Source organism: Carcharhinus amblyrhynchos, chromosome 4, assembly GCF_965287045.1.
Source record: "Carcharhinus amblyrhynchos chromosome 4, sCarAmb.v2.hapA, whole genome shotgun sequence".
Lineage (NCBI taxonomy): Eukaryota > Metazoa > Chordata > Chondrichthyes > Carcharhiniformes > Carcharhinidae > Carcharhinus > Carcharhinus amblyrhynchos.
In genome coordinates this window covers 86370315-86394705 of record NC_137327.1, presented here as the reverse complement: position 1 = coordinate 86394705, position 24391 = coordinate 86370315, and the positions used below count along the sequence as shown (strand labels likewise).

At 41.3% G+C, this 24391-nt stretch overlaps 1 protein-coding gene across 2 annotated transcripts in view; it reads left to right on the top strand.

Annotated features, from left to right (window-relative positions):
- LOC145342159 (uncharacterized) overlaps positions 1-24056 on the top strand; it is a 28786-nt gene extending 4730 nt beyond the window's left edge. The window contains exons 2-7 of one of the 2 annotated variants that reach the window (XM_080187451.1): positions 1349-1702; positions 4793-4849; positions 12839-12952; positions 15198-15251; positions 16139-16160; positions 22792-24056. In XM_080187451.1, the coding sequence (XP_080043577.1) occupies positions 1349-1702; positions 4793-4849; positions 12839-12952; positions 15198-15251; positions 16139-16160; positions 22792-22954 (764 nt within the window). In that variant the 3' untranslated portion in view covers positions 22955-24056. The remainder of the gene's footprint in view (positions 1-1348; positions 1703-4792; positions 4850-12838; positions 12953-15197; positions 15252-16138; positions 16161-22791) is intronic. The other variant, XM_080187452.1, reaches the window with a different exon arrangement.
- The last annotated feature ends 335 nt before the right edge of the window (positions 24057-24391 follow it).

The following is a 24391-nucleotide window of genomic DNA, read 5'->3' as shown; positions in this document are numbered from 1 at the left end:
CCTACTACCATCATGAATTGCATTATTTTCAGGCTACTATCAAGCGCAGAAACACCTGGAAACCAGAGAAAGCAGCTTGGAGAATCTCACTTCATTACTACTTAGCAGAAAAGGAAGTGCACAGCTTTGCATTTTCACTGAATCATAGAATTGTTACAGTGCAAAAGGAGGCCATTCAGCCCATCATGTCTGACTGGCTCTCCGAATGAGCAAATCCCTCAGTGACATTCTTCCACCTTCTCTCCGTAACCTGCATGTTCTTCCTTCTCGGATAACTGCTTAATTCTTTTTTGCTTTGATTGAATCTGACTCTACCACATCCTTATGTAGTGCATTTCAGACTGTAATCCCTTGCTGTAGGAACATGTTTTTTCTCATATTGCTTTTGCTTCTTTTGCCAATTACTTGAAATCTGTGCCCTTTTATGCTTGGAATCAAAATTACAGAACCTTTACAATGTAGAAGGAAGACATTTGGCCCATTGAGCCTACAGTGGCTCACTAAAAGAGCATTCCACCTTATCCCACTCCACTGCCTAATCTTGTTACCTTGCACATTATTTTCAGGTGGCAATCCCTTTTGAATATCTCGAAATGACCTGCCTCCAGCACTCTTTCAGGAAATTCAATTCACGCTACAAACTACCCTCTGGGTGAAAGATAAACCATCTTCTCAATCCTTTCATGTATGGAATGATTTCTTCCTATCTGCTCTGTCCAGAACCATCATGATTTTGAATACCTGTATTGCTTCTTCTTTCAGCCCTCTTCTCCAAGGGAAACAGTCTAAATTCTCCAATCCACCTTCGAAACTGAAGTGCCACGTGCCTGCTTATAAACGTATGTGAAGATTGGCCTCAATTACTTTCTTCACCACTGGCTTTCTGGAATATGCACAACAAGAAGTCTCACAACACCAGGTTGAAGTCCAACATGTTTATTTGGTAGCACAAGCTTTCGGAGTGTAAATTGAGTTTGTGTCTATATATGCCCTGTTTGTGAACACAGCTCCTCACTCGCCTGAAGATGGAGCGACACTCCAAAAGCTTGTGCTACCAAATAAACCTGTTGGACTTTAACCTGGTGTTGTGAGACTTCTTACTGTGCTTACCCCAGTCCAATGCCGGTATCTCCATATAACGTGGATAGGTACCCTTTCTGCTAGTATGCTCTGATACCGCTAATTGAAATTTGTCTTTTTTGTCCAGTCCAAAGTAGCTTCGTTGGTTGCTGGACAGCTGATCCACACCTGCAAAAACTGCACTACAAGCTGTGTATTCTTTCAGAGTTTCTTCCTAAGTGGATCACAGAGTCTATTATATAATATTGTCTGTTTATCTGTTTTACAGCTAATTCACTTACACTGATTGTTCCTGAGGAGGTGACAGGGCAGTTGAGAAAATCAGTCAGCATTCCTTGTACCTACCGTCCATCTCCTCTGTACATTGAGGAAGAAGTCATTTGGTATTTTAATACATATGCCATTATTACTCGAAGAAATAAGTTTGGTAATTATGTTCACCATTTGAACCGGGGCAGAACAAGTATTAAACATAATCCTGGATCTGGTGATGTTTCACTTACCCTGAAAAATCTGGCGTACAGTGATCGAGGAACCTATACTTGTGAAGTAAGGTGGCGCAGTAAGCATGGGTTAAATCAAACAAAAGAGAGTGCGAATGCCCATTTAATAGTGCTAAGAGGTAAGTTGTTTTTTTGACTGTTGATTATTTCACTTTCTAATGCCAATGATAAGACACAAGATCAGAAAAATTGCTGAAAAAAAGGACCTTGTTTGCTCAAATTTAAGCTCTTAGCAATGGTTTCTTTCTCAATAGGTTTGCAGTAGTAAGACCAAAAGGTGTAGGAGCAGAGGTAGACCATTCGGCCCATTGAGTCTGGTCCACTGAGATCATGACAGACCTGATACGATCTTCAACTCTACTTCGCTGACTTATCCCTATAACCCTTGATGCCTTACTGATTAAAAACCTGTCTTAGTCATAAACATAATGACCCAGTCTCTACAACCCTCCGTGGTAAAGAATTCCTCAGATTCACTACCCTCTGAATGAAGAAATTCCTCCTCATCTGTGTCTTAAATGGGTGACCTCTTACTCTGAAATTATGCCCTCTGGACCTAAACTCTCTCACAAGGGGAAGCATTGTCTCTACCCTGTCAAATCCCCAAAGAATCCTGTATGTCTCAATAAAGTCACCCTTCATTCTTCTAAACGCCATGAGTACAGGCCCAACCTATGCAACCTCTCCTCATAAAGTCCCTCCATACCTGGGATCAGCCTACTAAACCTTCTCTGGACTGCCTCCAAGGTTAGTATATTTCCCCTATGGTAAGGGGATCAAAACTGTTCACATTATTCCAGGTGTGGTCTAACTAATGCCTTGAATAGTTTTAATGAAACTTCCCTTTTTTTATACTCCATTCCCTTTCAAATAAAGGCCAACAATCCATTTGCCTTCCCTATTACCTGCTGAACTTGCATGCTAGCTTTATATGTTTTATGCACGAGGATCCCCAGATGTGTCTGTGCTGCGGTCTTTGCACTCTTTCTCCATTTTAAATAATATTCAGCTCCTTTTATTTTACCTACCAAAGTGTATAACTTCACATTTTTCCTATATTATTTTCAATTTTTGCTCACTCATTTAATTGTCTGTATTCCTTTATAGACTCTTTGGATGGAATTTTGCTGCCCTGCCTGCCAAGACAATTGTAGGATATGGACCGTACAAAGGTCCATTGATCGCAGGCGGGACTTTCTGATGTTGGGGCGAGCGTGGTGGAAAATCCCGCTCTTTGTCATCATCACCACTTGCCTTTCCATCTGTTTTCGTGTCATTACAAACTTGGCAGTGGTACATTTGCGTCCTTTGTCCAAGTCATTAATATACATTGTAAATAATCATGGTCCCAGCACTGACCCCTGTGCATTACATTTGTTGCAGATTGCCGTCCTGAAAATGCCCATGTTTTCCCAACTCTCTGAACTTTATTAGCTAGCCAGTCCTCTCACTGTACTAATATACTACCTCAATACCATGGGCTATTATCTATTAAGTTGCCTTTGTGCAGTAAGTTATCGAATGCTTTTTGGATATTGGAAGTTCCCATAGAATTTGTACAATTTAATAATCTTGCCTTTGCTAAGCTGCTTAATATGTGGGTTAATGATTACCTGTGTGTTAATTTGTTTGCTGGGTTCCATACACATTTGTGATATGCCACTCAATCCATTTGGATTGGTATGCTTTAAACTCAAAGACAGACTGTCATAATTTATAATTATTTACAGCTAATTATAGAAATGAACAGATACTACTGTATGAAGCATAAATGTGTTGGGGTTAGTTACCCTTCATAAGAACTACTGAAGATAGAGATACAATATTTAAGGTTTTGGAAAACGTAGCTTATGCGACTGCTAAACTTTAATTTAGTAATTTCATTTTCTTGTATCAAGTTTGGTATTGGTATAGTGCAAATTTCCCTCAAATACCCGTATATGTTTTGGGCTTCATACGCTTGGGTTTTCCCTTTGATCATTAACAATACTCAGATATTTAAAAGGTGCAATTAACATACTGAATTGATACATGTCCATATTGAGGTTTCCTTGTAGGCAAGTAAAATTCTTTTTTAAGGGCAGGCAAGCTTTGGGAGTAACCCCACCAGTACTCCAGGGCTAGGATGAATATTGCCATCGAGGGCTCCTTACTTATACTTTAATGCCTCAGAAAACCAAAGCCACCCCAGTTGCTGCCTGAGGAAGCCATTGGAAGGCTGCCTGTTGGTAGCCTCTCCATGTGGTGAAGGCAAGTTCTGATGCCTGCTCAATGTCCCTAACGTGATAAAATTGCCAATAATAGGTCTGTAAATTGACAGTGGCCATGCTTCTGCTGTTCATTTGAGAATATCTTCTGGCAGTGGGAACACGTCGAGCTTTCTTCCTGATGCCTTTTGCTGCCATTTTAGCAGCCTTCACACTTCCCAGCCTTGAGCAATTCTTGGCCAATGTCTTGTTGAGACTAATAAATGTGAGAGATGAACAACTTTTAAGCAGAGCCAGGAAAGAGGACTTGGAAGGGAAAGGAGCAAAGGAGAGAGATCTAATGAGTGCGAGAGGGATTAAATGACGAAGTGATAATAGAGCAAGGCAAAACTTGACTTGAAAGTGACCTGGTTTAACCCGGCTTGATCCTGTCATAGAGTTTGTACCTTCTTAAAGATGAACCCTCAATAAAAGATGCAATTGCTGCAGTCAAGTTCATCACTTCAGCAATTAGGATCTGCCAGCTTAGTCTAATACAGCTGAAAAGTTCAGGGCAGGTTTTACATACACACCATCAAAATTCAATGCATGCACTAATGCTGGATGCAGTTTGACGTGATGAATTAAGTGGGTTGCTCGAGTATGCTGCACAGTTACATAAATGCTCCTGCTGCATATTGGTTCCAAGTATATTGATAGTACTGAAAGTAGAAAACTACAGCTGATCATTTTAATGAATGAATGCTGAATGACTTTGTGACATTCCTTCCTCTTTACTTTCACACTGTTTGTCTCTTGCTAAAATAAACAGATTACCGTGAAAACATGGGAACTCTTGTCACCAACCCACATTTCTACCATGAAGTGCTAAGAATTACTGGACCTTTCAAGTTGTGTTTTAATAATGCATTTTGCTGCATGATTCTTTATGTATATTCATTCTTGGGATGTATCTTTATGTTTGAAGATGAAACTCTCTAGTATTTTAATTATTTTCCCCAGCTTTACCTTCAACTCGAGCTCCGGGTAGCGTGCTCCCTGTAATTAACCCTATGCATGGTAAGATTGTTATTCAATTTCAGCTATTCTATTTCATTTAGCATGATTTTCAAAATGTCATTTCACTGGTATTTCTCCTTTTGAAAAAGACAGAATAGCATGACTAACTCTCAACCCCAGATCCTCCATGCTACTGAGAAGACATTTCAGATGTGCAAATGAAGGCACGAGTGCAAAGAAAGATTTCTTTTGAAACCAAGACCAGAATGTAAGGGCATGACAACTGGACATTCAGATGCTGTTGCACCTCATGCTGCTTAATATGCAATAATATGTACTAATGTTGCATAATATTATTTTACTTAGAGTTTACATCTCTAAATTGCCAAAAAACTCAAAGATTTCTACTGTCTAATCCAAATGAGTGGATGGTGTACCCATCATGTTTAGTGGACGAGAATCCTACACTGTCATACAGCAATCAATACTCAAGGTCGATCAGTTAGGAAAACGAAACGACAAGCCAGTTTTATGGTTGTTTATACTTTTTTTTACACATGCCCTCCCTTCATGCGGTTATAGATGAGTTGAAAGGCAAGTGATTAACTGATCAAAGATGTGAAGACATTTAAGTAGGCAGCTCCAAACTGTTTTAAGATTAAGATAGATGGACAATACTGACAAATGTGAGTTTGGATTTGCAATAGATTTGAAAGACCCTGAGCTTTCGGACCAGTTTGATGGACCTGATTTCACTGTATCTAATGTAGCTTTCTACTACTTTAATATTACTGAACCAAAGTCTGAAGGTGATGAAAGCTTTACATTGTTTTGACGTACATCTGAGAGTTTATGTTGTCTCTCACAGGGACATTCCTTGCTCTTTTACAAGATAACACACAAATGAGGAAGGTCATTCAGTGTATTTTAGCTTGAACATTAAAAATATTACTCCAATTCTTCCTCCATTACAGTATCCATTCTTTCTTATTTTAAGGATTGTAGGGTTTTGGCCTTCGTGACCATACCCAGGAGTTAATTTCAAACCCTGACTACTCTTTGCCTGAAGAGGAACTTTCCATCATCAATTCTTTCCTCCTCTTGTAATGTTCTTCTACACCATTCACTCTCTTACAAACTGTGATCCATTCTATGTCACCTTTTCGCTTGAAGAATTGATGTAAGATATTTCTCAATGATAGTCACTGTTAGGTGACAGATGAGCAGCAGAGGGCAGTAATAACACACTGGTTGAGTTCAGATTAAAATTATTTCCTTCCTTGTGAAAAGAGAAATAAGTAAGAGGAGCTTTACAATTCATTTTGCCCAGTCAATTTGGGTGGGTTAAGAGCGTATCATGGATACGATCACAGTTTGACTCTTGATGCTTTATTTTCTGTTGCTGAAAATCAAGAACTATACTTATCTACCTTTCATCCCTCTTACTCAGTATTGTGAGAAGAGATAGGGAAGATAGAGACAGACTGGCCCTTGAGTCTAGGTCTAAGGGGCCTAGCCTAAATAATAGAGCATAACCTGTTAGGAATGCAATTAGGAAATACTACTGCATATAAAGGGTGGCAGAAGTTCCGAATTGTCTTCTGCAAAAGGCAGTTGGCACTAGGTTAGTTGTAAATTTTAAATCTGATTTTGGGTAACAAAAATCTATTAAAGATATAGAGAGATATAGGACAAAGGCTGATATATGGAATTAGTTTATAGATTAGTTACGATTTCATTTGAATGGTGGAGCTGACGCAGGGAGCTAAATAGCCTATTCTTGTTTCTGTGCTGCTATAATATCTTCATCAGCATGGCACCTTTGATATAACAAAATGATTATGAAGGTTTACAAAAGGGGGATCAGACACCAATCAATGTTTGGAGGAAGGTTACTGGGGGAAACACAGGTATTAAAGTTAGATTTTGTGGAGGCTTTTGAAGTGAATGTCGATGTGAAAAAGCTTTGGTGGACAATCCTATTTGATGTTGATCAGTAGTGTCAGTGGTTTAGTACTTTGCCAATTGTTTTCAACCACTTGGAGTAGAATTATTCGTGTTTACACCTGCATTTTGCAGGAATGCACTGCAATGGTACGAAATTCTTGGCCAAGCGTGCCAGCCATCCAAGTGTGGACAAGACACTCAAAGAAACAGGCTGTGTGCATCCTGGATTTGTACTTGCCAGACCCATAGATAGGAATAAGCTATTTAGCTCCCAGAGGCCCAGATGAAGACCTACCAGGTGATCTCACTTCTCTATAAATTTTATAACCAACGTGTCCCTGATTAGCAAAGAGCAGTCCCTTTCCAGATAATGAGAAAAAGATGGAATATGACTTTGTCTTGGCTGCAAAATGGTGACACGTATTTAGAAATTGGTAAAGTACCTGAGATATTGATTAAAGGCCACTATTCCATGCAAATCCTCCACCTCAGGCCCCCTGTGATGCTGACAAGGATATAAGAATCTTACGCTGTGCATGTTTGCTTACATCAGGAGATAGAATGTTCCACTGGGACTATTCCTGATGAAAGACGATCATGGTCTACAGGGATGGATTTCTTTTGAAACAGAGTTCAGAATGCAGTGATGCCTGACAGATGATGATGCTATTGTGGAGATAAGAGTGAAAGGTGACTTGGGATGTAGTGCTAGATAAAATAAAGTAAGTTAGCAAGGCCACTGAGAGATTTTGAATTCAATATGCTTGGATGTGGAGTCACAGCAAATTGATAAAAATAATGTGGAAGAAATTAACTCTGATTTTAAAAGTCAAAATTTTGATACCTGGAGTAGAAATCATTGGACTGCTTCACAGACCAGTTTGTGAAATCCTAAATTGGACTATTGGACTGGACTATTTAATCTAAAACTGATGGATAGGAATCAGAATTCCTTCAATACGTTAATATTTTCCATCACAATTTCAGATGATGCACTTCCTTTTTGTCTGATATGAGAGTACCATTGAGCATTTTCACCGGCAGCAGAGTGTTTGTTTTGGTCCATTGCAGGAGGACTGAAGATTGATAGAAACTGGTTCTCTTGCCTCATCTGAATGATTGAGGCGAGCTGCTGTGAGTTGAGAATGTTAAGTTGTCCGCTTCACTGACACTGTCACTGAGTTGCATCTCAAGGGTGTTTGAGTAGGCCAATGGGGGAAGAATATTGCACCTCTGTAGAGTTGGGAGAGCACACCTGCTCCTGGTTCTGCAAGAAGGTGCTTTTTCCATATTCGAGGGGCTTATTGTAATACATACCAATTTCTACAGCAGAGTCTGGAGTTAAATCCCTGTTTTTAACTCTTTTAGCACATAAAGGACACTGCCACTCTAATTAAAATAACCAAGGCCCAAACTTCTTGCGGTGAAATTTGGTGGATATTGCACAGAAGATCCTGCAAAACAAGTGAAAATTCTTTCACAATCTGCATCTGAATTTCTGGCTGTGTCCTTCAATAAATACAGCACACTGGCAAAAATGATGAGCAGTGAAAAGAAATGTCCAGATGTAAGAAAGCCAACACAATTTCTCAAATGTTTTGAAACAAAAGTAAGTTGTTTTGAAACAAAATGGTCATAAGTTCATCATATTGAGAAGTGCCTTTGCATGGAGCTGCTGTAAGAGGTGTTTGCTGCACTCAGAGTTCAGTTTAAAGTCAGGCCTTTTGCTCTTGGCCACAGAGTCTTTGGCTGGAATTTTCCAACCCTGTCAGTGCGAGAATCATGGCAGGCAGGAATGCAAAATTGGTGCAAGGCCAAAAGTCAGTTGTCTACTGGCATGAAAATAAGTTGGAACTTCCCTCAGGACTCTGGCAGCATAATGGCTGGTCAACTCTCTTGCTGATCAATGTGGGCAGTTCCATTTGCCTTCATTGGCATGTTACGCATACTCATTAAAACCACACCTCCCCAGAATCATCCCTTCTCCCATAATTTAGTACCATGTCAGCAGCTAATTAGACCAGTCTGATTATGACTGGACATAAGTTAGGGGGAGACAATGGCCTAGTGCTATTATTGCAGGACTCAATCCAGGAACTCAGCTACTGTTCTGGGGACCCGGGTTTAAATACCATTGTGGCAGATGGTGGAACTTGAATTCAAAAAAGATCTCGAATTAAGAATCTACTCATGACCATGAAACCATTGCCAATTGTCAGAAAAATCCATCTGGTTAACTAATGTCCCTGAGGGAAGGAAACCTGTCATTCTTCCTTGGTTTGGCCTACTTGGGATCCCAGAGCCACAGCAGTGTAGTTGACTCTCAACTGCCCTCGAGCAATTAGGGATGGCCAATAATTGCTGGCCAGCCAGCAGCACCCATGTCCCATAAATGAATTTAAAAATAGTGCTCACCTTCACTTCATGCACGACATTGAGCTGCATGCACACAGCATTCGCCTGTCTTTCACTGTTGCTGCCATCTCTCACTGCTGCTCTGACCCCTGGTCGCTGGCAAAATTGATCTTGCAGGTGGGACTAGGGTAGGGTGGGCTATTGGGACTTCACTGTACTCGGACTATGATTGACTGCAGACAGGGCTGTGCTGTATCCTGAGAGACTGTTGTGGGGCATGGGCTGGAGCGCACTGTATCTCTAGAGACTGTTAGGAGATGTAGCCATGTCTGCGCTCCACAACAGTCCCTCTGGAAAGAGGCTGTCCTGTACCTGGAGACATCCGTCACCGTCTGGAATTGGGCCTTGTCGACCTTGAATTGTCAAGAACTGAGTGGCTCACTGTGGAATTCCCAGCCTCTGAACTGCTCTTACAGCCACGGTATTTAAATGGCTGTTCCAGATCAGTTTCTCATCAATGGTAACTCCAGGATGTTGATAGTGGGGGATTCAGTGATAGTTACGTCATTAAATATCAAGGACAGATGGTTAGATACTGTCTTGCTGGAGATGGTCTCTGCCTGGTACTTGTGTGACATGGAAGTTACTTGCCATTTAAGAGTCCAATGTTGTCCAGATCATGCTGCATTAAACATTGAGTGTTTCAATATCAGTATGAAAGAGATAGATGGAAAATCATGTAAGAGTTGGAGCAAATAAAATAAGAAGATTTGTAGAAGGATGTAGGGACATTGAGAAGATACATTTAAGGACACAAAGGAGCAAATATTCTGGGAACAATAACCCGTGACTTTGAATTACAGTGAACGACTTGGGGTTGAGAAATTAGGCAAAGATCATCCTCAAGCAGATTTATACCTATTGCGCACAATGTGTGATCATTTATCTGAAGTTGAAATGTCTTAAAGCACCCTTATCCAAAGTGTGTGACAACTCCAGGTCAGTGTTACAGTGGATAATGAATAATGATGAAAATCAATTCCATAAGGAAAGCATTGTGCAATTAACTTGCTGCCATCAAATTGGGATTGGCTACATCCTATGCTGATAAGAAGCCAGTGTTTAATAGGGGAACATTTGTATTTTTATTTGGAGGAATTGAAATTGTGGATTTTAACTTTGGTCTGTATGAGCTGAATTTTTCCACAGTTTGGATATTTTGCTTGAAGGTATTTTTTGATGTCCTAGAATTTAATGACAATTTTTTTTCCCTGTCCACTGAAAATTGGTAGAAGTCACTGTCATTGCAGCAGGTATTTCTTTCCTTTTGGATTATGTATACCCATTCCTTTCTAATATCCTTGCAAATCTTCTTTGCGCCCTTTCCGTTCTCTAATCGTTATGATCTAGTTTGAGAACATAACTTTGTTTAAAATGGACAAAGTTTGAAATTCCAGGTACTTGGAGAATAACGCCACAAAAACCCTGGTTTTAAATAAATATAAACTTTACTATATAAAATCAGAAAAATAAAACAATCTACAATATTCATCTAGTGCTCTAACATTCAGAATTAATAGGAGGTAAGTATGAGTTAATGGGCAAACTGCTCAGAGACAGCACACTGCACGTTAAATGGCAAATGTAACCAAGGCAGAGCTCGTGGATTTCTCAGCAACCCACCCAGACATCAGTGACTGCTGTGAGTCACAAAATCTTGTTAAAACTCTGTATCCTTCTGAAAGGATTTTAACTTTTGAAGATTTAGCTGCTAAATTCCCTCAAAGGTTGTTTTTGATTTAGACTGCCTCAAGGACTGTTTACCTCCCAAAAGTTCAATCTCTTCTCCTGAGACTGCATACCACAGGATTCACAGAGTTGCACCCCTGCCTCTAGTTATTGTCGCACTTCCATCTCTTTCAAATACCACTAGCTTTACTAAGTTGACACTGCCTTAGGTTTCACCAAATTCCAGTCTCCCAGCTATACGAAGCTATAAGTAACTTTAGGGACTTCTTCTGAGTCCTAACCCTTTGCAGCATAGAACCAGCGACCTTCCACTACCCTTCTAGCTCCTCAGAACCACTCCTGAGCCCTATTGGCACAAAATTGCTTCCAGGGCTTCTCTGTTTATGAAAAACAGATGAAGCCCAAACTGCAACCAGTACTCTGTCCCAGCAAACACAGATGAATTCAAACTGGAGAACCTTAAGCTACACCTATTTCGCATGATAGCACAGCTTTTCAAGGTTCACTAAAAACTTCTCAACTAATTTAGCTTTAACTCCGAGTATGGAGTTAAAATCTCTCAGCAATTGACTCCCGTACCCTCCAGTGAGAGGGCCTTCAGATCTCATGAGGAAAGGTAGCACCTCAGCCCTGAGTTGGACTTCTCTGGGTCCCCTTCGTCCTTTCCATTTGTCCCCTTTGTGACTGGCATTGAGAAGATAAGGTTGACCTGAGAGCTCTCCTTTGGAGATGAGGTCACCAGGTGCGCTGTTGTAAGTGGCAGTGGCATGACGTCATGTTCATGTTCACTGAACACCACGTTCAGTGCTGGGGAAAGTCAGGGAGTGAGCGCTCGCTAATGATATGGTAATGTATTAGATTGAGGTTCTTGGCCTTCCACGACATTTTTCACAATACTCTGTTGGTGAGGAGGATTGGAAATCGTGATCTCATTGGCGAGATTCGCATTTTCTCACTCACTGAATTTTGCTCCCGTGTCAGTGATCCCATGCACTGCTAATGCTGGCTCAAAATCGCCCTCCCCAATTTACTCTTTGAAAAGTTAATCAGTCTAAGACAGTCACATGTCAGTAAAGTGCAGCTGTACCAGTACACACATGAAAGGCAGATATAACACCACCATACGAATTAATAAGGCTATCCTGTAACATTGTTTGATGGAGATACATTCTAAGTGTTTCTAGTCATTCCTCAAATGTTTTCTGTTAGTAAACAACAGCTAGACTGACTTTTTTCTGCTTTCCTCAGACAGAGCCACAGAAGTCAGATGCAGTGCAAAAACCACTTTAAGGATGATATTTCTCATGAAAGAATCTTCTTTAAATTTCATATGCATGTGGGCAAAATCATTTTGGAGTTGAATTTCTGATGCAGGCAGCACAGTGGTTAGCACTGCTGCCTCACAGTGCCAGGGACCCATGCTGAATCCTGACTTCAGGTCATTATCCATATTGTGTTTCCACTTTCTCCCTGTGTCTGCGTGGGTTTCCTCTGGATGTTCTAGTTTCCTTCCACAGTCCAAGGATGTGTGGGTTAGGTGGATTGGCCATGTTAAATTGACCCTAGTATCAGAGGGACTAGCCAGGGTAAAGGCATGGGGTTCTGGTTATTGTGTCTGGGTGGGATTATGGTTGGTACAGACTCGTTGGGCTGAATTACCTCCTGTACTGTAGGGTTTCTATGATTCTAAATGTCCTGCTGATTGCTATAACTTCACAAAGTCTACAGAAACTCTGCAGTAGCAGCATCAGTGCTATTGCTCTGAAGCTTCTGTGAACCTGTAGAAATTCTGGTGGATCAGGAGAACATCCTTTGGACATTCGAGCACTTCTTCAATACTATCCCAGCTTTGGAGCATGTGCACTGGAAACTAGGACTCATCATCCTTCGGGGGTATCATTGCCCTTTTAAAACTAATCCAATAAATAGTTTCTTTTTAAAAATTAGTACTTGGTATGTGAATGTATTTGCACTAATTACTATGACTATCTCTTCTAGAATTCAACAATATGAAAATTCCAGTCTGGGTATTTGTGCTGACAGTTACTGTGATCATATTGATATTTTCGGTCATCGTTATCGGCATTGTGCTGTGGAAAAGGATGCAGATAGGTAAGAGTGTAGGTTATTTTGAAACTAACCTACTAAGAATAGCTGTGGTACAATAGCCAGGATAACAGAAGGGGCATTTAATCTCAGTGTGCTTGGGCTAGAATGAAGAACAAATAGCCTTAACTTCCACGCCTGATCGTTATCTAGCAATATCCACTGAAATGTGCACGCATATCAGGCGGAGACATGAACTGTGTCAGCTCTGCTAGCCCCACGAGAATGATCAGGATATGCCACTGGTGCTCACGAGACACTGTGAGACTCTCAAACAGCCAGTTAAGATGTGTTTCGTGGCATGGGGATTCCACTATCGGTGTTGTGGGTCAAGGAGCATGGGGTGGTCACAGGGTTAGAGGCACTGAGGTCAACAGCATAGAAAAAGGCCCATTGCATCTGTGCCAGTTAAAAACAAAGCACCCAACTATTCAAATTCCATTTTCCAGCACTTAAACTATATCCGTGTATGCTTCAGCATTGTAAGTGCACATCTAAATAACTCTTAAATGTTTTATGGGTCTCTGCCTCCACCACCCTTTCGGGAAGTGAGTTCCAGACTCCCATTACCCTTCGAGGGAAAATATTCCTTGCATCTCCTTTAAATCTCCTGCTCCTTAGCTTAAATCTATGCCCCCTGGCCATTGATCCCTCCACCAAGGAAAAATACTTCTTTCTGTCAACTCTATCTATGCCTTTCATAATTTTATGCACATCCGCCCTCTGTCTCCTCTGCTCCAGAGAAAACAACCCCAGTCTATACAATCTCTCTCCATGCCCTCCAGCCCAGGCAACATCCTGATAAATCTTCTCTGCACCCTTTCTGGTGCTATCACATTCCTCCTATAATAAGGCTTCCAGAACTGCACACAATACATTCTGTGGCCTAACCAGTGTTTTGTATAATTCCAGCATAATCTCCTTGCTCTTAAACACTCTGCCTTGGCTAATAAAGGCAGCTATACCATATACTTTAACCACTTTATCCAGCTGCCCTACTACCTTAAGGGATTGGTGTACATGCGCATCAAGATCCTTTTTGATCTTTGGTGCCGTTCATCATGTATTCCTTTACCTAGTTTATCCTTTCCCAGTATATTACTTTGCGTGGCACAGTAGCGCAGTAGTTAGCATTGCTGCCTCACAACATCAGGACTCAGATTCAAAGAATAAAGAACAAATAAAATTGCAGCACAGGGAACACGCCCTTCGGCCCTCCAAGCCTGCGCTGACCGCGCTGCCCGACTGAACTAAAATCCCCTATCCTTCTGGGGACCATATCCCTCCATTCCCATCCTATTCATGTATTTGTCCATACGCCCTTTAAAAGCCACACTCGTATCTGCTTCCACTACCTCCCTTGCCAGCGAGTTCCAGGCACCCATCACCCTCTGTGTAAAAGCTTGCTTCGTACATCTCCTTTAACCATTGCCCCTCGCACTTTAAATGTATGCCCCTTAATAATTGACTCCCACCCAGGGAAAAAGCTCCTGACCATCCACTCTGTCTTTCATAATTTTGTAGAGTTCTATCAGGTCTCTCCCCTCAACCTCTGCTGTTCCAGTGAAAACAAACCAAATTTCTCCAACTCCTCCTCATTGATTTCCTGGCTTGGGTGACTGTCTGTGTGGCACATGCACATTCTCCCTGTGTCTGCGCGTTTTTGACTCCTCTATATCTGCCATAAACCTCTCTTTCCACTTTATCCAATGCAGCATATCCCTTGATATCCAGGGTTCCTTGGATTTGTTGGTCTCTGCAACCGTCCCCGCTCCCCCCCCCCACCATTCCTTTCTCTTTATTGGAACATGCTGGCCCTGTACTTTCCCTATTTTCTTCTTGAATGCCCCCTGCTATTCTGTCACAGATTTACCCAGAAGCGTCTCTTCCCTGTTCACTCTGGCCAAATCATATCTGATCTTATTAAAATCAGCCTTCTCCCAGTTTAGAACTTCGATTTCTGATCATCCTTGTCTCCCATATATTGAATCTAACAGCGTTATGATCGCTATCAGCAAAATGCTCCCCCACTGATACTTCAACCACTTGCCTTGCTTTGTTATTTAAAATTAAGTACATGACTGCACCTGGTTTTTCCTTTTATAATATCTTCTGTGTACCAGCTTAAAAAGTTCTCCTTGATGCATCTTAAGAATTCTGCTCCCTGTAAACCTTTCACATTATGACTCCAGTTAATGTTGGGGAAATTGAAATCTCCCACTATCACTACCCTATCTGCTCTTCTTTTCAGGGACCTCAGAAGCTTCCATGATTTTCAACATAGCACAAGAAGAGCGTACTACAGGTGCAAACTCTCCTGCCATGACTACCTTGAAGCCCCTTATTTACTCCTTTTTTAACCAAAAAATTATTCTATAAGAATGCTAACGACTTCCTCCTTTATGCTAACTTTACTTTGCCCTGTTTTGCTTACTTGTTACTTTATTGGAATGATGTGGACTTCACTTATTTATGTTGTTTCTCAGTTAAATCCCTCCTCTGTAAAAGAAAAACATACGACCCTCTCCCCCTTCACCTAACTCCCACATTTACCAAAGTACCAATCTGTTTGCTTATTGTGCTCTCTGTTCTTACTACTGAACAAACTATAGACCACAAGATAGAGATCTTAAAAATTACAGGCAATAAAAGTAGTCGGGTGAAGGTTTGGGGATGGGTGTAAAAGATGGTAATCTAAATATTTTAAAAATTAAAAATTGGCTGGAATGCAGCTCAAATCTTCTGGGTGAATAATGCAAATATTTTATTTGCATGCGACGTGTAGGCCTAATAAGCCTAACACACACTTTATGTCAAGCTTCCATTCCCAGTGCCCTCACCACTGATTATCATGGGCACCACGTTGGCCTAATATTCCTGTGCCCAATCTTCTTGGGAATAACCATCTGCCATGGTGTTATATACCTCTTGCTCTAAATGTGGTGACATCAGCGTAGTGTAATGCTTTGAAGTAACTTTGTTTTATCTGCTTTGTCCTGTTGTCTGGAATTTTAAAATAATAAACGTGCCATTTTTGTCAAATTCTTTCTAACTTTCTGACTGTGCTGATTGTGTTCCATTCATTGTATCCTTGTGTCCCATATTGTGTCCAATTATCTGTTATAAAGGATTTAATGTTTACTGTAGCTTGTTGCCTTAATATTCTAATTGAACTTTTGTTCTTTTCTTTAGGACACTTGTATGAATTGCCAAGGTAGGTGCATAGTCTCCTTCATTGCCTAAGATTTACCTATAGGACACTTAGCTTTAAGATGACTGAATAAGTCAAATTCCATTTTTAATACCTGCAATTCTCTTTTTCCCTTGAATTGCAGTCCCTGTTTTTTTGCCTGTCGGAAGAAATCCTAGCAGTGATGCTCGTAACTTGTAACTGTTTATTTCTTGCTATCTCCTTGACAGATTTTTATTAGCCCTCCTAATCTTTTTCTTTGTTTTGCCATTTATTTCTTTGTGTTGCTGCCTATGTGAGCTATTTTACTTTATTAAAGGTACTATCCATATGCAAGTATTTGTTGGGCACACAAGTCATAGAAGTCCAAGAATCCCTATAGTGCAGAAGGAGGCCATTCAACCCATTGAACCTGCACCTACAGGAATCCAAGCCTGGCCCTACTCAGTAACCCCATATATTTACCCTGCTCATCCCCATGACACTAAGGGGCAATTTAGCATGGTCAATCAACCTAACCCGCACATCTTTTTACTGTGGGAAGAAACTGAAGCACCCGGAGGAAATCCACAAACACAAGAACCATTTGCAAACTCCTCAGCCGCCCAAGGCTAGGATAGAACCTGGGCCCTGGTGCTGCAAGGCAGCAGTGCTAACTACTGTTTGGTGCAACTGTTCTTATATCCCTACTGTTTTTTTTGAATTGGTGCTTCTGTGTTTTGAATGCAGTGTTTACACTAGCCTTGTACTTCTCCTAAGTACTGAGTTATAGGATTGCATGTGATAACTGGCTACTGTGCCTTCCAGGAATCTCATGAAGTTGAAATAGCATTCCCTTCAAGGCAGCTAAATCCTGATAGGAACTTTGCTCTGGATTATTTCCTCTGCTGCCTGAAGGGCACCTTGCCACATGCAGGCATCTGAGAAGGATGGTGGGAAGCATGTGTACACTGCCAAACAGTCACACTGACGTTGAATACCAGCCAGCTAGCTGAAGGGCAGGAAAGAACAGTTACTTCGATCAGAGTAGTGGGCAGGTTCTACCACTGCCATTCAATGCACTGGTTTCAGAAACTCGATGCAGTTGATATCAAATTAAGTGAATCATAGAAATCATCATAGAAACCCTACAGTCAAGAAAGAGGCCATTTGGCCCATCGAGTCTGCACCAACCATAATCCCACCCAGGCCCTATCCCCGTATCCCTACATCTTTACCCACTAATCCCTCTCATCTATGCATCTCAGGATACTAAGGGCAATTCTTAACATGGCCAGTCAACCTAACCCGCACATCTTTGGCCTGTGGGAGAAAACTGGAGCACCCAGAGGAAACCCACACAGACACGGGGAGAATGTACAGACTCCACACAGACAGTGATCCAAGCCGGGATTCGAGCCCAGTTCCCTGGTGCTGTGAGGCAGCAGTACTACTCTGTGCCACCGTGCCGCTGAATCAATGGAATCGGAAGAGGCAATTCAGAAGTTATTGAATAAGTTGCACGTGATATGTAGGTGTGCAGAACAGTGGCAAATGGCAGTTAATGCAAACAGGTGTGAAATACTACACATCAGATGCAGTAATATGTGACACACCTACTGCCTAAATGTTGTGAAATAAGTAACAGGTGAAGGTGTTTCATCCAGGAGTTTCAATATGCTTAATTTTAAACAACCTAGCTAATAGGACATTGAACTCTCTCGTTTAAAAAGTGAAAATATATTTGTTTATGGGACATGGGTGTCACTGGCTGGCCAGCATTTATTGCCCATCCCTAGTTGGTCTTGGAGCGCAGTTGAGAGTCAACCATATTGCTGTGGCTGTGGAGTCACATGTAGGCCAGACCAGGTAAGGATGGTAGATTTCCTTCCCTAAAAGACATTAGTGACCTGGATGGGTTTTTCTAACAATCAACAATGGTTTCACGGTCATCAGTAGATTCTTAATTTGAGATTTTTTTTATTGAATTCAAATTCCACCATCTGCCGTGGTGGGATTTGAACCCAGGTCCCCAGAATGTTAGCTGAATTTCTGGATTAATAGTTTAATGGTAATGCCACTAGGCCATTGCCTCCCCTCGAATGTATGCAAGATAATGATTAAATTTTGTAGTGCTCTGCTCAAACTTTATTTGAATGAAGTGTCCAGTTTCAATTAAGGGATAGGCTATTTAAATTGAGATGAGGAGGAATTTCTTCTCTCAAAGGCTAGTGAATCACTGGAATTCTGTAATCCAGAGAGCTGTGGAAACTCAATCATTGAGCACGTTCAAGTTGGAAAATCAACAGATATGGAGTTGGCGGGGCAAAGTGACATTGAGGCAAATGATCAGCCATGCTAATAGCCCAGTCCTGCTCCCTATTTCCGATGTTCCATTTGCTGAGAAGCTGGAGGATCATTCAAATACTGTATGCAGCGTACAGAAGGGCCATAAGGCTGATCATAATAGGCTTGGACTATTGTCCATGATTGAATGACGGAGAGACTCGACAGGCCAAATGGCCTGATTCTGCTCCTTTCTCTTATGGCCTTAAAGTCTTTTCAGCCTAGAAAGAAGTCTGAGGAGTGACGGTGTGAGATTGTAAAGGGTTCAGGAAAACCTTCTGGAATTACTCATGGAACAATTGCATGCTGTAGTAAGATAGCTTTAGGATCTCTTTAAGTGGATGAATTAAAGGCCATCTCATCCTTATGAGGAAGTCAGAAATAAATATGCGGGGCTTCAACCTTCATGAAACCTAAATACTGATTCACACAAAAAATCACGAGGGCTTTGCATTACCAAGGCCGATTGACTCATTTCCTTCTCTTTCTTCCACAATGCAAACCTCTTCTATTGTGACACCTGGACAATTGATAAATGAGTCCATTATCCATTTCAGTTTTAAAAGCGGCTGTGACTGAAATGGGAAGTGGAACTCGCATGTTTTGTAACCAAATGTGCAACTATTAGAGGAAAAAGCAGCTCGTGGTTTTAGAACAGAATACAAAACTCCGCCCCATGTTCCTACTTCATTATAATATCTGCAGGGTCTACACAGCCACCCTCCCTAATGTTAGGAAACTTCAAGTTTAATGGACTTCAGTAGTGCTTCGAAGTCCAAAGGTGCACAGTCAGTAGAGTTGCCAATCACCACCTTGTTACTGTTTGGAACTGGGTTTGGTGTTGTATTTGCTTCTGGCTCAAGAATGTGGATTTTGAACTTCTTGCCCTCTACTTCTCATTCCTCCAAATACAGCAGACAAGTGCCACTATACATTTCTTGCATGTTTCTCGTGTGAACTGGCCCTATTCCCATCTTGGTACTTTAATGAGGGTATAGGGTCCTGGAGATGGTACAGGGAATCTTTTAGTTATTGTAAAAAGTCTCACAACACTAGGTTAAAATCCAGCAGGTTTATTTGGTAGCACGAGCTTTCGGAGTGCTGTCTCTTCATCAGGTGATTTATCCAGGATTTTGACCGTGACAGTGTAGGAACAACCATATAGTTCCAAGTCAGGGTGATCTGTTTCTTTGTGGGGTGGAGGAAGAGGAATTGTAGGTTGCAGTGGTCTCATGTGCTTTCTACTCTTCCTTTAGGTGGTAGAAGTCATGGGTTTGAAAGGTGTTGTCCAAAGAGTCTTGGTGAATTCCTGCAGTGTGTCTTATGAATTGTACACACTATTGCACTGGTAGTGGAGGAAATGGATGTTGATGGTAATGGATGAGGTGCCAAATAAGGGGCTGCTTTGTGTTGAATGGTGTCGAGTTCCTTGAGCGTTATTGGAGTGCACTCAGTGAAACAATTGGGGAGTATTCAGTCATGCTCCTGGTTTGTATTTTATACATGGTGGATATGAGGGAGTCAGGAGGTGAATTATTCAGCCTCTGACCTGCAGTTGGTGGCACAGTATTTATGTGGTTCGTCCAGTTAAATTTCTGTTGAGTGGTGACCAGGATTTTGGTGGGAGTTCAGCAGTGGTAATGCCATTGAATGCAAGGGGAAGTGGTTAGATTCATTCTCTGAGATGTTGTTGCCCAGCACTTTACAAATCTGCCATACATTTCCAGCATTTCTGTTTTATTCCAGCTATTTTTGACCGCTGCACTAATGACATTTCCTCCATTGATAGCTCAGAAGTGAAGATGCTTGCATATGGTTGCAGTGCCCAGCTCCTATTGCAATTCTTCAGGTAATGATTCAACAATGCCCCACATGCAGCAAAATCGAAACAACATGCGCTACACAAGTGCTGGGCAACAACATCTCAGAGAATGAATCTAACCACTTCCCCTTGCATTCAATGGCATTACCACTGCTGAACTCCCGCCAAAATCCAGGTCACCATTGACCAGAAATTTAACTGGACGAACCACATAAATACTGTGCCACCAACTGCAGGTCAGAGGTTGTCAGACTTTTTACTGTGTTTACCCCAGTCCAACGCCGGCACATCCACATCAAATCTTGTAGCATCAGTGGGGAAAGAAACAGTGTTTCAGGTCAATTTCTTTTCATCGAGATTATGATCCGAGAAGAGACCAATCATATTTAAAAATAAATATGAACTTCCAGTTAATAGTTGAAGCGCCTGAAACAACAACACTTTAGTTTTAAAATGTCTCCTGTAACAAATTATCAAAACATTTGACTAAACACTACTTTTGTAGATAATTTGTACTTTAAATTGCAGAGTGGAGCATTGCCCTTTAATACTGATCACACGTTGCTATAGGGACTGTAATTCCATGGAGAGTTCAAACAATCCACTACTGCTCCCTCCATCCAGTGGGTTTACATTTCCCTGTTTCACTGAACAGTAACTTTTGAGTGACCAGTTGCTTCCCTCAGCTTTTGCAGAGTTTGCCAAATCCACCATCAGTAGTAAATCATGTTCCAATGATCCTTCTTGCCGGGCCACACCAGGGCCAATCTCCTAGACTCTTTAGATGGCTGTGGAATGTATCTCTCTGTCTAGAGACTATCTGTCTCCTGCATCTGGTTTCGGTAGCTGCTGCCCCTTTTCTCTGTTGACCACATCAACTACAGTTTCTCCCTCTCTCGATCTTTTCTGCCCAAAAGTCTACTTATTGTTAGCACAGCTGCACTTGCCCTTCGTTCCGATGTGTGAGAACTTCACACCTTGCTCTCCATGTCCCTTGACTAAGCTAGGCTTGTTGGGCATAAAATGGAAGAGGCATCTGACCCTAGGTTTAGACATAGTCCAAAACATAATCTTATAAATCGTAATTGCAACAAGGTGCTAGTTAGCCTAGTTACATAAAAACATAAGGAATAGGAGCAGGAGTAGGCCATCTAGCCCTTTGAGCCTGCCCCTCCATTCAGTAAGATTGTGACTGATCTGAAGTGGATCAGTTCCACTTTCCTGCCTGCTCCCCATAACCCAAAATTCCCTCATCTGTCAGAAATCTATCTACCCGTGACTTGAACATATTCAACGAAGAAGCCTGCACCACTTCAATGGGCAGAGAATTCCAGAGATTCACCATCCTCTGAATGACGAAGTTCTTCCTCAACTCTGTTCTAAACTGTGCCCCCCCGCCCCCCGCCTTATTTTGAGGCTGTGCCCTCTAGTTCTGGTTTCCTTTCTAAGCGGAAAGAATCTCTCTCCCCCTACCCTATCTCGCCCCTTCATTATCTTGTAAGTCTCTATAAGATCCCCCTTCAGCCTTCTAAACTCCGAGTACAGACTCAGTCTATTCAATCTCTCCTCATAGGCTAACCCCCTCATCTCCGGTATCAGCCTGCTGAACCTTCTCTGTACTCCCTCCAAGGCCAATTTATCCTTTCGCAAATAAGGGGACCAAAACTGCACACGGTATGCCAGTTGCAGCCTCACCAGTGCCTTGTACAGTTGCGGCAAGACCTGCTGCTTTTATATTCTATCCCCCTCACTATAAAGGCCAATATTCCATTCGCCTTCTTGATCACCTGCTGCACCCGCAGACTGAGCTTTTGCGATTCGTGCACAAGGATCCCCAGGTCCCTCTGCACTTTTCTGCAACTTTTCACCATTTAAATAATATTCCATCCTACTATTATTTCTTCCAAAGTGGATAACCTCACATTTGCTAACGTTATACTTCAGCTGCCAGGTCCTCGCCCGCTCACTCAACCTATCCAGATCTCTCTGCAGACTTTCCGTGTCCTCCATGCAATTGGCTTTCCATTCATCTTTGTGTCATCAGCCAACTTTGTTACCTTACAGTCAGCCCCCTCTTCCAGGTCGTCTATGTATATGGTAAACAGTTGAGGCCCCAGCACTGATCCCTGCAGCATGCCACTAGTCACTAACTGCCAACTAGAAAAGCACCCATTTATTCCAACTCTCTGCTTCCTGTTAGATAGCCAATCCTCAATCATAGTTAGCTATGATTAAATGCACCATGGGAAACTTGGTATCATAAAATTTACTTGATTATGGCAAATTATGGAGAGGAAATTCCCAGAGAATTTTCTAAATTGGTTACAGTTTCTTCCTCTGTTTTTGCGCCTCCCGCAGACGGAAGCATGGTTAGGGGTTGAAATGATAGTATGCTGCATCATTGGACCGGAGGGGATGGAACTGCTGGCTTTTCCTTGCCTTGTCTATTTGACTAACTGCCTTTTCTTAAGATTGTAGAAAATTATTCAAGTTATTTTCTTCTTTCAGTGCTAGGTATGAAAGTCTGCCATATCCGGCCCCTGTAAATGTAGTCTTAACTGAAAGTAACGACTATGAAGTGATGACCGCAACGAATGAGAATGAATATGCAGCTATGCTTGGGGGATCTGCATGTGCCCTGAACAACCAGATGCTTCGGTGTGAAGAATAGCCTTACATTTTCTTCCTATGAAACTTCAGAAGAATGCAACACTTAAAATTACAACACCACACTCTGTTTATTGCAATTCAACTCCTGAAAGAAATGGCAACATAATTAATTACTAATTTTTATGTTATCAGATTAACACAGAGTTTGAGCAGCTTGTGAGTCTGTTTTTGCTCTCAATGCCAGAAACGTAGCCCGTCCTGAAAGATCCCAATAGCTTTAAAGTCCTTTCTAGTTATTCAATTTTATTGACTACTTTCCTAATGACTATGCTAACTCCTGCTCGGGAATAATGACATTGGTCCTGGTAGCTTTATATTAAAACAAAATCATGCTGATGCGGGACATCTAAAATAAAAGGTGTTTTAATGGTCAGAACTGCAAGAATAGCTTGTATTTATGTAGCACCTTTAGTGTGTAATTAGGTTAAAAATGAATATCAAGCCAAGGATGGAAACATTAAATGCGTAGTCATAAAAATTGATTTTCAGGAGGATCTGAAAGGAGAGAAAATGCTCAGCAGATCTGGCAACATCTGTAGAGAGAGTAGAATTAATGGGTGGGATTCTCTGGTCTTGTCTGTGGTGGGATCCATTGTGAGTGAGAATGCAAAATTTGGCGTTCCAATTAAAACTCCATCCACTTTCAACAGTACTGGGGAATCCCAGCTGCAAATGTGTACTGGAAAATTTCAGCCAACGCTTCAAGTTTAGTATGGATCTTCTTCAGAACAGTTATTGGCTTGATATTGTGGCTTGTTTTACAATTATCAACCAAAGTTATGAATGTGTCAGGATAATGGAGAGCCAAGCCTCACTCTCTTCATCTGGTACCTCCATGTGTCATTTTCCAGCAGACATTATTGGATAGTAACTAAGAGCAGGAATCTGACTAATTTGTTCACCTATTTAACTATGGGAGGCTTAGGCCAGTTATAGATTTTAAATGGCTGAGTTTCATTGTTTTCTTTTATTAGTTAAACCAAGATAAGTGCTCCTTATATTGCTTTCAGCATTTTGTCTTTCTAGCTTAGTTGATAGATTTGTTTTACACTTGTCATTTTATATAATATGTTTGCAATTAAAATCAATACTGCATAACTTTCTGTTTGCCTGTGATGTTTTCATTGGAACTTGTCACTTTATTATCCTATCTTTTAATGTAATAATTAGTAACTCTGTCAGACTAATTTACTGGCATTTATCAAAGGAGCCTGAAATTAATAGCAGATATTTGTCTTTCACCTTGTCCCAAATGAATAAATAGCACCCTTTGAAACTTCGGCACATGATGACCAAGGATATGCAGAGCCTATTTGATTTCTTTGATGAACTCAAATTATATCTTCTTTTGACATCCACAACTTTACACTTTCCAGCAGGAGTCAGTTGATAATGGTCAGAACAACAAAAACAGCTTGTGTTTATATAGTGTCTTTAA